The sequence below is a fragment of the Schistocerca gregaria genome, chromosome 2 (assembly GCF_023897955.1).
Source record: "Schistocerca gregaria isolate iqSchGreg1 chromosome 2, iqSchGreg1.2, whole genome shotgun sequence".
Taxonomy (NCBI): Eukaryota; Metazoa; Arthropoda; class Insecta; order Orthoptera; family Acrididae; genus Schistocerca; species Schistocerca gregaria.
This window is the reverse complement of record NC_064921.1, coordinates 714,413,944-714,428,238: the sequence shown is the minus strand read 5'-3', so window position 1 is coordinate 714,428,238 and position 14,295 is coordinate 714,413,944. Positions and strand designations below refer to the sequence as shown.

The 14,295-nt window shown below is 39.3% G+C and overlaps 1 protein-coding gene across 2 annotated transcripts in view; it reads left to right on the top strand.

The window, feature by feature from the left end:
• LOC126334838 (Golgi-specific brefeldin A-resistance guanine nucleotide exchange factor 1) overlaps positions 1-14,295 on the top strand; it is a 290,716-nt gene that overhangs the window by 169,484 nt on the left and 106,937 nt on the right. For both annotated transcript variants that reach the window (XM_049997502.1, XM_049997501.1), the window contains exons 24-26: positions 613-800; positions 2,574-2,799; positions 13,441-13,625. In XM_049997502.1, coding sequence (XP_049853459.1) covers positions 613-800; positions 2,574-2,799; positions 13,441-13,625 — 599 coding nt within the window. The remainder of the gene's footprint in view (positions 1-612; positions 801-2,573; positions 2,800-13,440; positions 13,626-14,295) is intronic.

Below are 14,295 nucleotides of genomic sequence, written 5' to 3'. Positions count from 1 at the left end.
TTTGTTCTGGCTGTTTTGAAAATCTACAGAGAAATGTGCATCAGTGTTCGCGACCTTTTTTTTTTTTTTAGGAATGTTGTGTTCAGTATTAGACAACATTGGGTTATGAATATGAATCACTGCTGTGTTCTGTGTATCTGGTAACTTTAACTCAAATCTGTCAGTGCAATTGGTCCATAAAAGAATCATTTTTCAGCCCACAAACAAACATGATTTACCAAGTGATTGGGAAGTGTCAAATGTTGCATATAATAACCATATAGAAATTTCCCAATGAATGGCATTTGATTGTATTGTAACACAAGTAACTTAGGTTTAGGTTAATCCTTGTTTTTACAACCAGCAGATCATGGTTGGGTAACATGATGGAGTGTTTCTCTACTGACAATGACTAGACAGTTCATCAAACTGTACTTGCACCCAAAAATACTGCTGCAAGAGTTTGGTTAGAAGTCACACTGTGAATTATTTATTTGTCCTTATATTGTTATATTTGGTAGATTATAGATATTATATAATTCCGTTACAACACCTGTAATAATTCTTTCAAGAAAACACAATGTTCATTTTTTTCTGTAGTTTAGTTAGTGAAATTTTCAACTTACTTTTTAGGGTTGTGTTCTGCAACTGGCAAGTCCGATGGTGAATTAACACGTGAAGAAAACAGTGACTTGACAAATGATCGTGGGTGTACTTCAGATTCGGAGTTGAGTCGCATTTCAAATAGGCATGGAAGCCCTATTGAACGTTCTACCAGTCCTGAGTTGTCATCAAACAGTGGTGGTGGCAGCTGGATTTGGGTATGTTGGAGCAGCTAAATTAAAATTAAAAATGTTTGTGTACTGACAGCTTTTCAACAAAAAGTATGAAAGATCAAAATTTTATTTTTATGCTGATTTATCAAGACAAATTTGTGAGGGTTTGGGTGATTTCCAAACTGAAGGCCAGGCTTTGTACTCCTGATAAATAGGATTTACTTTAAATGCGTGTGGCCCAGCAATTGTCCATGAAGAGAGGCTCCATGACTGTCTTGTCAACAGGGATCAGGGCTACCAGGTAAGTTTGACATGAAACACTGCACTGGCAGGTATACACAGAGACTGCACCCAGCAGTTGACGCATGGTGAGTCTTGGCAACACTGACTGCACATAAAGTCGAATGGCGGTCTGTTGCCCACCATGGATCATGAGCCCCACGTCAGGGGGGAGGGGTGGGGGCAGATGGCTGCCGCTCATATGAGACACTAACATAATCCTGACATTTTATAAGTGGATGATAAGAGTGACACTCATAGAAATAGAATTTCTCAGCAGTATTCACCAGGAAAGCCTACATTCACAAGTATAGCTCCTTGTTTCATGGAGTGAGACTTCAGAATTGAAAAGAGGGGTACTGAAAATGCTTTCCAAAGCATGGACAAATTGAAATAAATTAAATAACGCTGACATAAAGAAGAGCTGGTAATAAATGGCAGTAAATGAGCCAGTCTTTTGTTTCCAAATCATACGATCATCTTTATTTTTCTTTTTCTCAAACATCTCATGAGATTTGGCATTGCATGATACATTGTTTGACTTACTGGTGCCTACAGTATTTTTTGTTATATTTTACTTCTATTGCTAAAGGGTGTGATTTTCACTTGTTGTCATTGCTTTTGCTTCAGTGGTATTGAATCATGTTCTTAAGTTCATACTCTTCCACAAATTTTTCACCTGTTTAAAGTGTCCAAAAGAGCGACACCATTCTTGATCCAGCAGCAACTAAGAAGTAAGACACTGAATTCTAGACATTGGCTGTGAGTGAGCATTGATGTAAATCTAAGGGGAAAATTGAAAATTTGAGCTGGACTGGAATTCAAACCCACAGCTCCTGCTTACTAGGCAGTTGCTCTGACCTGAGCCATCTGAACTCAGTGGTCATTGCAACTGCATGCCACCTGTCGGACCCATATTTTCAGCTTATCCACACACTATGAATGTAGTGCCCCTTGCCCATTGTCCTCATTACTCACAACATTTTGCCGATTCCTCAAAAACTTCGACTCTGTTGTGCATCCTCATAGAAGAGATCATTGTCTGCCTTCACCTTAATTATATGTATGTGGTGTCTGTTCTTTCAAACTTGTCTGAGGAACAGGCACCACATATATCTAATTAATGCTCTCCAAAAGAGCAGGCACCACAATTAAGGTGAAAATAGCCAATAATATCTTCTGTGTGGATGCACACCAGGCTTGAACACTTAGGGGAATCAGTGAAATGTCACCACGAGTAATGAGGACAGTGGGCAAGGGGCACTACATCCGTAGTGTGCAGGTAAGTTGAGAATTTGGGTCTGAAGGGAGGCGTTCTATGATAGTACATGCAGTTGCAATGACCACTATGTCAGGACTGCTAAATGATCAGAGCAACTGCATAGTTAGCAGGAGACCCAGTTTCAAATCCCAATCCGGAACAGATTTTCAACTTTCCAATTGATTCACATCAATGCCCACTTGCAGCTAGTGTCTGTAATTACTTTGTGTCTAAAACAGTGTTTTAATGTCATAGTCATGGCAATTATTTGTAAACAGGTGGGACCAGGAGCAGAAATACAACCTCTTCCTAAGCGGAACTGGACAGCAAATCAGTTCAGTATAGTCCATGAGAGGGAGCTTTTGGCACATGATCCATATGCTCATGTGAAATGTTGTGAGAGCCTCGCTTTCCTTGTAAGAGATGTTGCTCACATTACTCCATACAACTTTGAACACTGCGTTCATTGCATACGAACATTTGTTGAAGCTAGCCTCAATGGAAGTAAGTAAACAATTGTTTTCTATTGCACACTTAAATTCTCACATGTCCAGTGTCATTTCAGTGCTAATGGGTATGACACCCCTCCTCCTCTCTGAGTTTGCTTTTGTTGTGAATTCGCTGCTTACATTGTCTCATCTTGGGTAGCAACACTTAGTACCTTAGAAAATTTTTGCATTGACTGTGAAACTAAAATTACATGGTCCATCCATTTCATATTCCACACCTGTGTTTTGCAAGGCTGCAGCATGGTTATCAATGATTACTTTTTTCATGTGGGCTGTTTTTTTATTTAACTGTGATTTAGTTATAGAATATATTTATGTTTCAGAATTATTGTATCTTAATTTTAAATATGCTGTGGCATTCCACATGCTTACATGAGCCCCACAAGCTATCTTATACCACGTGATTGTGAGAGATTCATGATATCAGCTTTTTATTAGATTTGCAGTTGGCAAATGGGAAGAAAGATTATCAGTATCACTCTGCGTAAGTCCAAATTTCTTCAATTTTACTTTTATGGTTATTCCATGAAATGTATGTTGGAGATACGTTTTGGAGAATGAGTTGTGAGAATGTTAAGAGCGAAGTTGTTTATGGTGCATAATGCTTTATAGCATCTCCACAGAAATTCATGGGAATTTCTGAGATATTACAGATCAAATGATTCTGCAATGAAACATATAGCTGATATTTGGATCTTCTCTGACTTATTGTTTTAATACAACTTGATCAAGGCCCCAGATTGCCAGACCATGCTTCAGAATTGACTGAATGAGGGTTTTGTGAATGATTTACACATCAATGACACTTCATCAAGGTCCACCAGCAAAATCTGAGTTTAAGATAAGTCTTCTCTGCGTATAGATTTATGCATGAGTTCCATTCTATTTGGACTGATTGTCTGACATATTTGGTGGTTGTCAAATGATATCTAGTCTTTCCATCAATTTATGCACATTACATTATATTTTTCTATGTTGAAGGTCAGTTGCCAATCTTTGCAGCAGGTCATTATCACTTTCAAGTATACATCCATTTTGTAACAATTTCTAACAATGTCACCATCCTGACAGATCTGTGTCATCTGCGAACAACTCAACAGAGCCATAAATGATAGAACTGCAAAGTCATTTGTAATATTGTGAAAAGCGATATCTTTGTGGCGCTAATTTGAGGCATTCAAGATGCTGCTTTTGCTTTGACATTGCTTCCCAGTTAAAAATTACATACCAATTTTTGTTTACCGGCATGTCTTCAGTCCACTCATACACTGTTCATATGTTGCATGTGAATGAATAGACATGTATTGAAGGCTTTCTGAAATTCGATAAACATGGCTCAGCCAGATCGCAACACAACTCCTATTTTCAGCTGATTCTTTTCTGGCAACAATTAATTTATCATTAAGGTATTGGAACAACAAAACATTTCACATGACTAGGAAAAGGTGCAGGGCCTTCAAATCTAATGCTGTGAGAACCCACATAAGAGAAGTTACCATATTACGCCATATATCTGCCATCTGTATTTGGTGAATGAACGGACCAGGAGGCTTTTCACACAAGCAGTGATTGTGGGATGTATGTTTATTCCTTCAGAGAAATTGTTTGTCTCCAGAAGAAACAGTGTGTGACGACAACAACATATGTTTCATAGTTCCACAATGTATTCACATCAGTGAGGTAGATTTGCAGTTCTGCACCTTTGTCTCCTAACCATCCTCATAGGTCTCAGTGCCCTGCACTTGTTTTTTTTTCCACGTAGCATGTTTTGTTGTTACAATGAGTTTTATGATGAGTGAACTGTTAACTACTAAAGGCATGGTTGAAAATAGGGCTTCTGTTATGATCTTCAGTGTAGTAATTTTGGAAGAGACAAGTCACTATGATGAATGTGGAGAAAGGAAGCAGTGCTCAAAACGCTGTTATATTAACACTGACTGCTGGCATTGAAAATTGAGAAAGGTCAAGAGCCTTAATTTTGTCACCTTCTGTTTTCATGTCACCCATTCCTCACTGACAATACTCTCTCTCTCTCCTCCCCCCCTCCCCCCCCCTCCCCAACTCTTCTTTCTGCTCTCCTCTCCTCTCTGAAATTAACTTGACCTATGGCCTACAAAACAGTTGAGTATGTGACTGAGAGCTTTCACAGAGCTGAATGTTTGTAGTTGTCTGCCCAGGAAATTGCACTCTCTTCTAACCTTTCTCACCGTTTAAAATCAGTCAACAGTGTTATTATATTATATTTATTGGCACTGATTCCTTCCCTAGATTTGTGAATGGAATGCTTTGATCATGTTCATTACTTGTTAGTCCGACATGTTCGCTGCATGCGAGAGTTGAGTCATTAACCACTAAAGATATCTTTTGAAAAATCTGTCCATTATAATACTACAATTTTTTTCTTACCTGCTCTCGTACATGTGTTTATATCCAGTTCTGCATGTGGCAAACTGTACTCTATTTATAAGCTTACTCTTATCAGTATTGTAAAATGTTAATAGTAGAAATGTGGCCTATTGCAAAGTGTAATAAATATTTAAAAAATGTTGGCAGTAGCAGCAGAAAATTCAGCATAGGTTTAATACAATTTCAGGAGGCAATTAGTTAAATTTGCTGTAGCAGATGGAGGGAGAAAATTGAAATAATGAACTCAGTTTCTCAGCAAATTAGTTGTAGTGAAAGAGCCAAGAGAAAGATTAGTGTATAGTCTTCCAAGACACTTGATTAGTGTGACAGCTGTAATAGCAGTCAGCTTAGTTCATTGTGTCCTTTATATTGTTCATGATTTCATTGATGAGAGAAGAGGTTTTTATGCAACTATTAAATCATATATCAGACTGGAACAAGTGTGGAGGAAATACAACCAATTTGGAAACAAATGAAAGGTTTTAATTCTGTGAAATTCAGAGATAAAAATTGTGTGTGTGTGTTGTTTTTTTTTTTTAGAAAAAGAGCTTATGTAGGGGTCTATAATCGTTGGCAGTTAAAACATACAGTGATTGATGGTAACCCATAGGAAATGGCAGCAAGGGACAGGAAAGGATACCAGGTGCACTCAGTGTGTATGCTTGGGGGTGTCATTGAACGTGTTGAAGAGGACATTCCAGCAGCCATTCAGGGAACAAGGTGCAACCAGCTGTAGAATGTTGCACACATTGGAACAAATGATGCCAGTTGTGTGAGCTCAAAGGTCATATTTGGGTCATTCCAGTGACTAGCAGAGAAGGTAGAGAAGACCAGCCTTGTTTGTGGAGTTTAACCAAAGCTCACAATTTGCAGCATTTTTCCCAGAACTGATTGTGGCTCTTCGGTTCTTAGTCGAGTGAAAGGACGGAAACAGATACTTTGAAGGTTCTATAAGAAGCTAAGCTGAAACTTCCTGGACTTATACCATAGGGTTGAGAACTGTAGGGTGCCCCTAAATGGGTCAGGTGTGTACCGCACGTCAGATGCTGCTACTCAGGTAGCTGACTGTGTGGGGTGGACACAAACGTTTTTTAGATTAGGTGACTCTCCATCCAACCCATATAACGATAGCTGTAGGAAAGCCAAAAGTATCAGAGCAAGATCAAAAGAAATGCATCTCACAGGTGAGAGTATTACAATCCTAATAGTAAACTGCCGAAGCATGCACAATAAAGTGCCAGAGTTTGAAGAGCTCATGAAAAGCAGTGAAGCACACATAATACTAGGTACAGAAAGCTGGTTTAAACATGAAATTGACAGAAGTAGGTTTAGGGGAAAATTTATGTGTAAATCAAGAGGATAGGTAAATGGGAAATTGAGATGGTGTATTTGTTGCAATAGACAAGAAACTCAAATCCACAGAGATAGAAATTGAAGCTGCATGTGAGATTGATTGGGCAAGACTCAGCAGTATCAAAGCTTTGGCATAAAATAATTGGATCCTTCTATTGCCCATCGTACTCATCTTCTGATGTAATGGAAAAACTTCAGATAAAACCTCAGTTCACTTGTACATAAGTTCCTAAACCATTCTGTAGTCACTGGTGGAGACTTCAGTCCTCCAACAATTAATTGGGAAAAATACTGTTTCATTAGTGGTGGACATAACACATCCTGTGAAATATCACTAAATACTCTCTCTGAAAACTACCTAGAACAGTTAAAAATCCCACTCAGAATGAAAATATATTGGATCTATTGGCAACAGACAGACCTGACCTCTTTGGGGATGTCCACAACGAAATTGGTATAAGTGACAATGATGTGCATGTGGCACCAGTGATTACCAAAGTACAAAGGGCAACTAAAACAAGCAGGAAGATATATATGTTCAGTAAACTGGATTTAAAAAATCAGTGGTGTCATCTCTCAGTGGGGAACTTGAAACTTTCAGCACATGACAGGAGCATGTAGATAAACTCTCAAGTTTAAATGAATTGTTGACCAAACGCTGGAGAGAGATGTACCCAGTAGTGAGAGGGAAACTCCATGGTGTACAGTTACTGTAAAGAAACTGAGATTATTGCAAAATGGGTGGAATACAAAGCATGGGGATATAAATAGAGAGATGCTGAATAAAACTGGCTGTCAAGAGAGCAACGCATGATGCCTTCAATGACTACTGTAGCAGCATATTGACAAATGATCTTTATAGAACCTAAAGTAAGTTGGGTCATATGTATGAAATGTTTAACTCCATTTTCAAAATTTCCTTTACAAAGAAAAACCTAGAACTGTCCCAGTTTAATCCTCATAACAGAGAAAAGATGAATGAAAAAAGTATTGGCATCTGTGGTATTGAGGTACGGCTGAAATCATAAAAACTGAGCAAAACTCCAGGACCTGATCGAATTCCTGTCAATTTTTTTACTGAATTTGAGAGTGAATTTGCCCCTCTTCTAACTATAGTCTGTTGTAGATCCCTCGAACAAAAAAAACTGTGCCAAATTGTTGGAAAAAAGCACAGGCCACACCCATCTACAAGCAGGGTGGTAGAAGTGATCCGCAAAACTATCGTCCAATATCCTTAACGCCAATTTGTTGTAGAATCGTAGAACTTATTCTGAGCTCAAACATAGTGAAGTATCTTGAACAGAACAACCTCCTCAATGCCATCTAGCATGGATTCCAAAAACATCAATCATGTGAAACCTATCCTGCACTTTTCTCGCATGACATACTGACAGCTTTGAGTCAAGGCAATCAGGTAGGGCTGCATTTCTTGATTTCAGAAAAGCATTTGACTCAGCACCACACCTATGCTTATCACCAAAAGTATGATCATATGGTGTATCAAGTGAAATTTGTGACTGGATTGAGGAGTTTTTGGTAGGCAGGACGCAGCATGTTACCTTGGATGGAGAGTCATCGACAGATGTAGAAGAAACTTCAGGTGTACCCCAGGGAAGTGTGTTGGGACCCTTGCTGTTCATGTTTCATATTAATGAACTTGCAGACAATATTAGTAGTAACATCAGACTTATCTACAATGAAGTATTATCTGAAAGAAGCTTCATGAACATTCAGCCAGTTCTTAATAAGATTTGAAAGTGGTGTAAAGATTGGCATCTTGCTTTAAATTTTCAGATATGTAAAATTGTACACTTCACAAAACAAAAAAAATATTATCCTATGACTATAATATCAATGAGTCACTGTGGGAATTGGGCAACACATACAAATACCTTGGTGTAACACTTTGTAGAGATACGAAATGAGATGATCACACACACTCAATTGTGGGTAAAGCAGGTGGTAGACTTTGGTTTATTGATAGAATAATGGGGAATTGCAATCAGTCTTCAAAGCAAATTGCTTGCATATCATTTGTGCGACCCCCACCCAACCCCCGAGAATATTGCTCAAGTGTGTGGGTTCTGTACAGTACCAACAGGGGTATTGAACTTACAAAGAGAAGGGCACCACGAATGGTCATAGGTTTGTTTAATCTGTGGGAGAATGTCGCAGAGATACTGAAGGAACTGCTGACCTGGAAGACTCGTGATGACAGATGTAAACTATCCCGAAAAAGTTAAGCAACAAAGTTTCAAGAACAGGCTTTAAATGATGACTAGGAATGTACTACAGTACCTTACATATTGCTCAAATAGGGATCATGAGGATAAGATTAGAATAATTACACACACAGGCATTCAGGTAATCATTCTTCCCACTCTCCATATGTGAATGGAATGGGAAGAAACTATAATAACTGGTGTAGTGGGAGGTACACTCTGCCATGTACCTCACAGTGGTTTGCAAACACTAGATGTCCTCACAGTGGTTTGCAAACACTAGATGTCCTCACAGTGGTTTGCAAACACTAGATGTAGATATAGATGTAAATATAGATATAGATGTAGAAGCTAATGTGAATACGGTTTTCTGTTGGGTGTTCCTGAGTGCCACCCGTCAGTCTACTATAGGTTTTGCCATATTTTATGTTTCAGTTAAAATGCAATGCCTACAAAGCTTGCCACTCAGTAGACGCACTCATATCACACCGAGGCTCCAGCTCTCGGCTGTGATAAGAGAGTGAGTGTACAGATTGGCAAGTTGAGTGTTTATACTTTTCCTTATTTTCCATTTAGTAGATTTGTTAAATTTCATGCACATGTGTCTGTTTAAGAAGGTTAATCTCACATTTTTGTAAGTGTAAAGTCATTCAGTCTTTAGTGCAATAGTTGCTCACTAAATAGCCCGCTACATAGCCCCAACGCATCAGCGTCCATTGGTAACACATCAGGAGGATAGCAAGTCGCATATCTAGGATTGTCTGCTTTTATTGTTCACTTCTTCAGTTAGTCTTACTAGGAGGGGAGGATGTGTGTGGATGCAGCAGGAGCTGGCTGCAATTTGACAGCTGAACATGTTGTTGGCTACAGTCAGTCACCTTCAGGCTGCAGCCTCAGGGTGTAGTAGTGGTGGAGAATCTGACGCGTCGCATGGGACACCTCATGTGTCACTAGTTTTGCCCACTGGCTCTGCTTCTAAGGCACCTCCTAGGGCACATGGTGTCGTGGATCCAGCTTCACAGCAAGGTGAGTGGTGGGTGGTAATGTATTCGCGTCACTCTAGGCGGAGAGATAATGTGGAAACTGGCCGCCTGGTCTTGCCCATTCATTCTTTGAGTGGACAGGTGGCTGTTCCTTCAGTAGGGTCTGAGCAGGCACATGGGGTGAGGGGTTTACTGGTTATTGGGAGCTCCCATGTTAGATGCATTATGGAGCCCCTTAGGTATATCACATTCAGGGCTAGAAAATAAGTCAATGTTCACTTGGTATGTCTGCCAGGAGGGCCTCATCCAAGATGTGGAGGCGGCCTTGCCGGTGACTATGTAGCATGCAGGGTGCAATTAGCTGCAAGTTGTTGCTCAGATTGGCACCGACTACACCTGTTGTATGGGTTGTGAGGCAGTCCTCAGCTTGTACAGGCAGGTGGTGGAGGTGGTGAAGACTGCTGGGCTTGCTCGTGGGGTGCAAGCAGAGCTTGCAATATGCTGCATTGTTCCCAGAGTTGATTGGGGTTCTTTGATTTTGAGCCGAGTGGAGGGACTCAGCAAAAGGCTTCGTCGACTCAGTGATCTTGGTTGCAGATTTCTGGACCTGCATTATTGTGTGAGGATTTGTTGGACCCCCCCCCCCCCCCGTTGATAGGTGAAGGGTGCACTACACAAAGGAAACAGCTACAAAGGTAGCAGAGTACCTGTGGAGTGTGCATGAGAATTTTTAGGCTATGCGATAGTTTGGAGTTCTCTGATGAACAATCGCCAGTCGATTCACAGCAAGGGAAGTCAAACAGTGTTCAGAATAAAAACACTTCGACTGTAACTATTTTATCAGTAAACTGTCGAAGTATTCATAATAAAGTTCCTGAATTTACTGGCCTCCAGGAAAGTTCTCACGCTTAAATTATTCCGGGACTGAGAATTGGCAAAACCTGAAGTGTAAAACTCTGAGATATTAAATGACTTGTGGAACTTATATTGGAAAGACAGATTAGAGGCCATAGGATGGGAGAGTTTTCATTGCAGTTGACAAAAATTTGTTGGATGTTCTTACCAGCCACTCAAATCTGCTGTGGCAGTTCTAGAATCATTCAAAGAAAGTGTACGGTCAATGGTGTGTAAATACTCAGATCATGCAGTACTAGACAGAGGCGACTTTAACCTACTGAGTATAGACTTGGATGTCTATGAAGTCATTGTGGGGGTACAGACACAGTCATGTGAATTCTTTTGAACACGTTTCCTGAAAATTGTCAGGTAGTTGGGCAGCTCACATGCAATGGAAATATCTTAGACCTTGTAGCCACAAAGAGGCTGGACCTTATTGACAGTGTCAGTATAGAAATGGAGACTAGTGATCATGATGTCATTACAGCAACTATGATTATGAAAGTTAATACATCAGTCAAGAAGGCTAGGAGAGAGTTTCTGCTAGATAGAGCAGATAAGCAGTTACTGACATCGTACTTAGACAGTGAATTGGCTTTACTTTGTACCAGTAAGATGGATGTAGAGGAATTATGGGCAAAGTTAAGCAGATTGTAAATTGTGGTCTGGAGATTTACATGCTTAGTAAGTGGATAAAGGATGGAAAAGACTCACCATTGTTTAATAACAAAATTTGTAATATGTTGAGGAAGCAGAGGCTGTTGCACTCCAGGTTCAAATGCAACATACAACTACTACTACTACTACTACTACTACCACCACCATCAAACCTTAGGAAGGGAAAGGTCCAGCAGAGAACTCAAGAAAATTCTGGTTGTATGTAAAATCACTATCCGGGTCTAGTCATCCATTCACTCTCTTGTTGACCAGTCTGGTGTGGCAGCTGAAGGTAGTGAAACGAAAACCAAAGTTTTAAATTTCATGTTCAAGAAATTGTTCGTCCAGGAGAACCGTCAAACATACCATCATTTGACTATTGGACAGACTCCCGTATGGTCGACATAGAAATAAGCATACTTGGCATAAGAGAAGCAAATTAACGACTAGAAAACAATTAAGATGAATGCCAGTTCGATTTTGGAAAGAGTACTCTACAGCATTCACCCCCTTACCTAGCTTCATTTATCGGGAGTGTCCTGTCCAGTGCAAAGTCCCAAGTGACTGGAAAAAAGCACAGGTGATTCCAGTGTATAAGAAATGTAAAAGAACGGACCTGCAAAATAAGACCAGTATCCCTAACTTCTCTTTGCTGCAAAATCCTTGCATATTCTCAGTTTGAATATAATAAACTGTCTTGAAGCTAAGAAGCTTATTATGTCCATGAATCAGCAGGGTCGTAGGAAGCATCGTTTGTGGGGAAACTCATCTTGCCCTTTTCATATGATATACTGAGAACTATGAATGAAGACCAACTGGCAGATTCCATATTTCTAGATTTCTGGAAAGCATTTGACAGTGTCCCATGGCAGGCAGTTAACAAAGGTACAAGCATATGGAATAAGTTCACAGATATGTGAGTGACTCAAACTTCTTAAACAATAGAACAATAGAACCCAGTACATTTTCCCCGATGGTGAGTGTTCATCAGTGGCAAGGATATTGTCAGGAGTGCCCCAGGTAGGTGTGAGGGACCACTTTTGTTCTCTGTATACATAAATGGCTTGGCAGACAGGGTGGGCACCATCTGTGGTTGTTTTCTGATGATGTCGTGGTGTATGGTAAGGTGTCGAAATTGAGCGACTGTAGAAAGATAAAAGATTACTTAGACAAAATTTCCAGTTGGTGTGATGAATGGCAACTTGCCCTAAATATGGCAAAATGTAAGTTAATGTGGATGAGTAGGAAGAATAAACCTGTAATGTTCGGATACGGTATTACTAATGTCCAGCTTTATACAGTCAAGTCGTTTGAATACCTGGGTGTAACGTTGCAAAGAGATGTGAGGTGAAACAAGCTTGTGAAAACTGTGGTAGGGAATGCAAAAGGTTAATTTTGGTTTATTGGCAGAAATTTAGGAAAGAGTGATCCACCTGTAAAGGATGCTGATGTGATCTGTTCTTCAGTACTGCTAGAATGTTTGAGATCCGTACCAGGTCAGACTGAAGGAAGACATTGTAGCAATTCAGAGGGGGCTACTAGATCTTTTACCAGTAGGTTAAAACAAAACTTGTGTGTTAAGGAGGTGCTTCAGGAACTCAAATCGGAATCCTTGGAGAGAAGGTGTGGGCTTTTTTTTTTTTTTTTTTTTTTTTTTTTTTTTTTTTTTTTTTTTTTTTTTTTTAGGAAATACTATTGAGAAAATTTAGAGAACTGGCATTTGAAGCTGACTGCTGAATGATTCTGCTCCTACCAACATACATTGCGTAAATGCTGTTAATGAGAAGAGAGCAATCTGGGAATTTACGGACACCATCGTGTGTAATTTTTCTTATGCTTCGGTCAATAATGACCTTATTTTCCAACCTTTCCTTGAGATTACTCTTCATAAGATAACCTACCCTTTTCTTCTTTTCCCTCCCCCCTCCCCTCCCCCTCCCACTTCCAGTCATTAGATGTGCTATAATTAATGGTAGATGTAGTATAGAATAGATAAAACACAAATAGTTTGTAATACTTGCTAATGGAAAAAATTGTTTTTGTTATGTTTTGTTCTTACATTATCATCTTAATACAGATTAACAAGTCTCTTTTACTAACTTGACACTTTCTGAAAAGGTGAAAAACGCATGAAAAAGAAGACAGCTAATTCTGCAAAGGAAAAACCAAGAAAGAAAGCATCTAATCGCCGGAAAGAAGAAAAAATCAGAGCTCAGTCTCCGCAACGATCTTCTAGTCCATATGATGCAGATGAGAGTGATTCTGAGGAACTCCCTAGCGGCTATCAACAAGTGTCAATCCAGGTGAGCTATAGAAATGAAGGCATTGTTTGTCCAAAGCAAAAATTCTGAGGGGGGATTTGGAATTAATTTAACAATAGTCCTCCTGAACAAAATTTATTTTGTGGACAGTCTAACATACCTCAACTTTTAAAAGATCTCAAACTTTCAGTTATAAAAGAATAAACTAAAAAATGATTACATCACGAACCACATGCACAGTTCTGGATTATTACCTCAAGTTTTGATCAGTGCTGCAAGGGGGGAAAAAAGGAGAGGAGTTTTCAAGCATCAATCACTTAAAAAATTAAAAAACTTCTCTTTTACTTAACTTTGATGACTTAGTACAGTCTATATTTCTTCATAGTTATGGTTGTGTTGTCTGGTAGAGATTCATATTACATTTGATTGCTGAAAAAGTCAATTCAGGTTCACTTTTTTGTTCTGATAAAAATAATGGAAAATCCAGGATGAAATGTAATAGTATTATGTAAAGGGTAGTTGCAACTTACCATATAATGGAGATGCTGAGCCACAGATAAGTACAACAAAAGACTGTCACAAAGTGAGCTTGCAGCCAATGAGGCCTTTGTCAGAAAATGTACACACACACACACACACACAGTGTCTCTGCTTTGTGGTGAATAGCAACTACCATTTACATACTGTTAAAAATAACAACTCATTTTGAAGT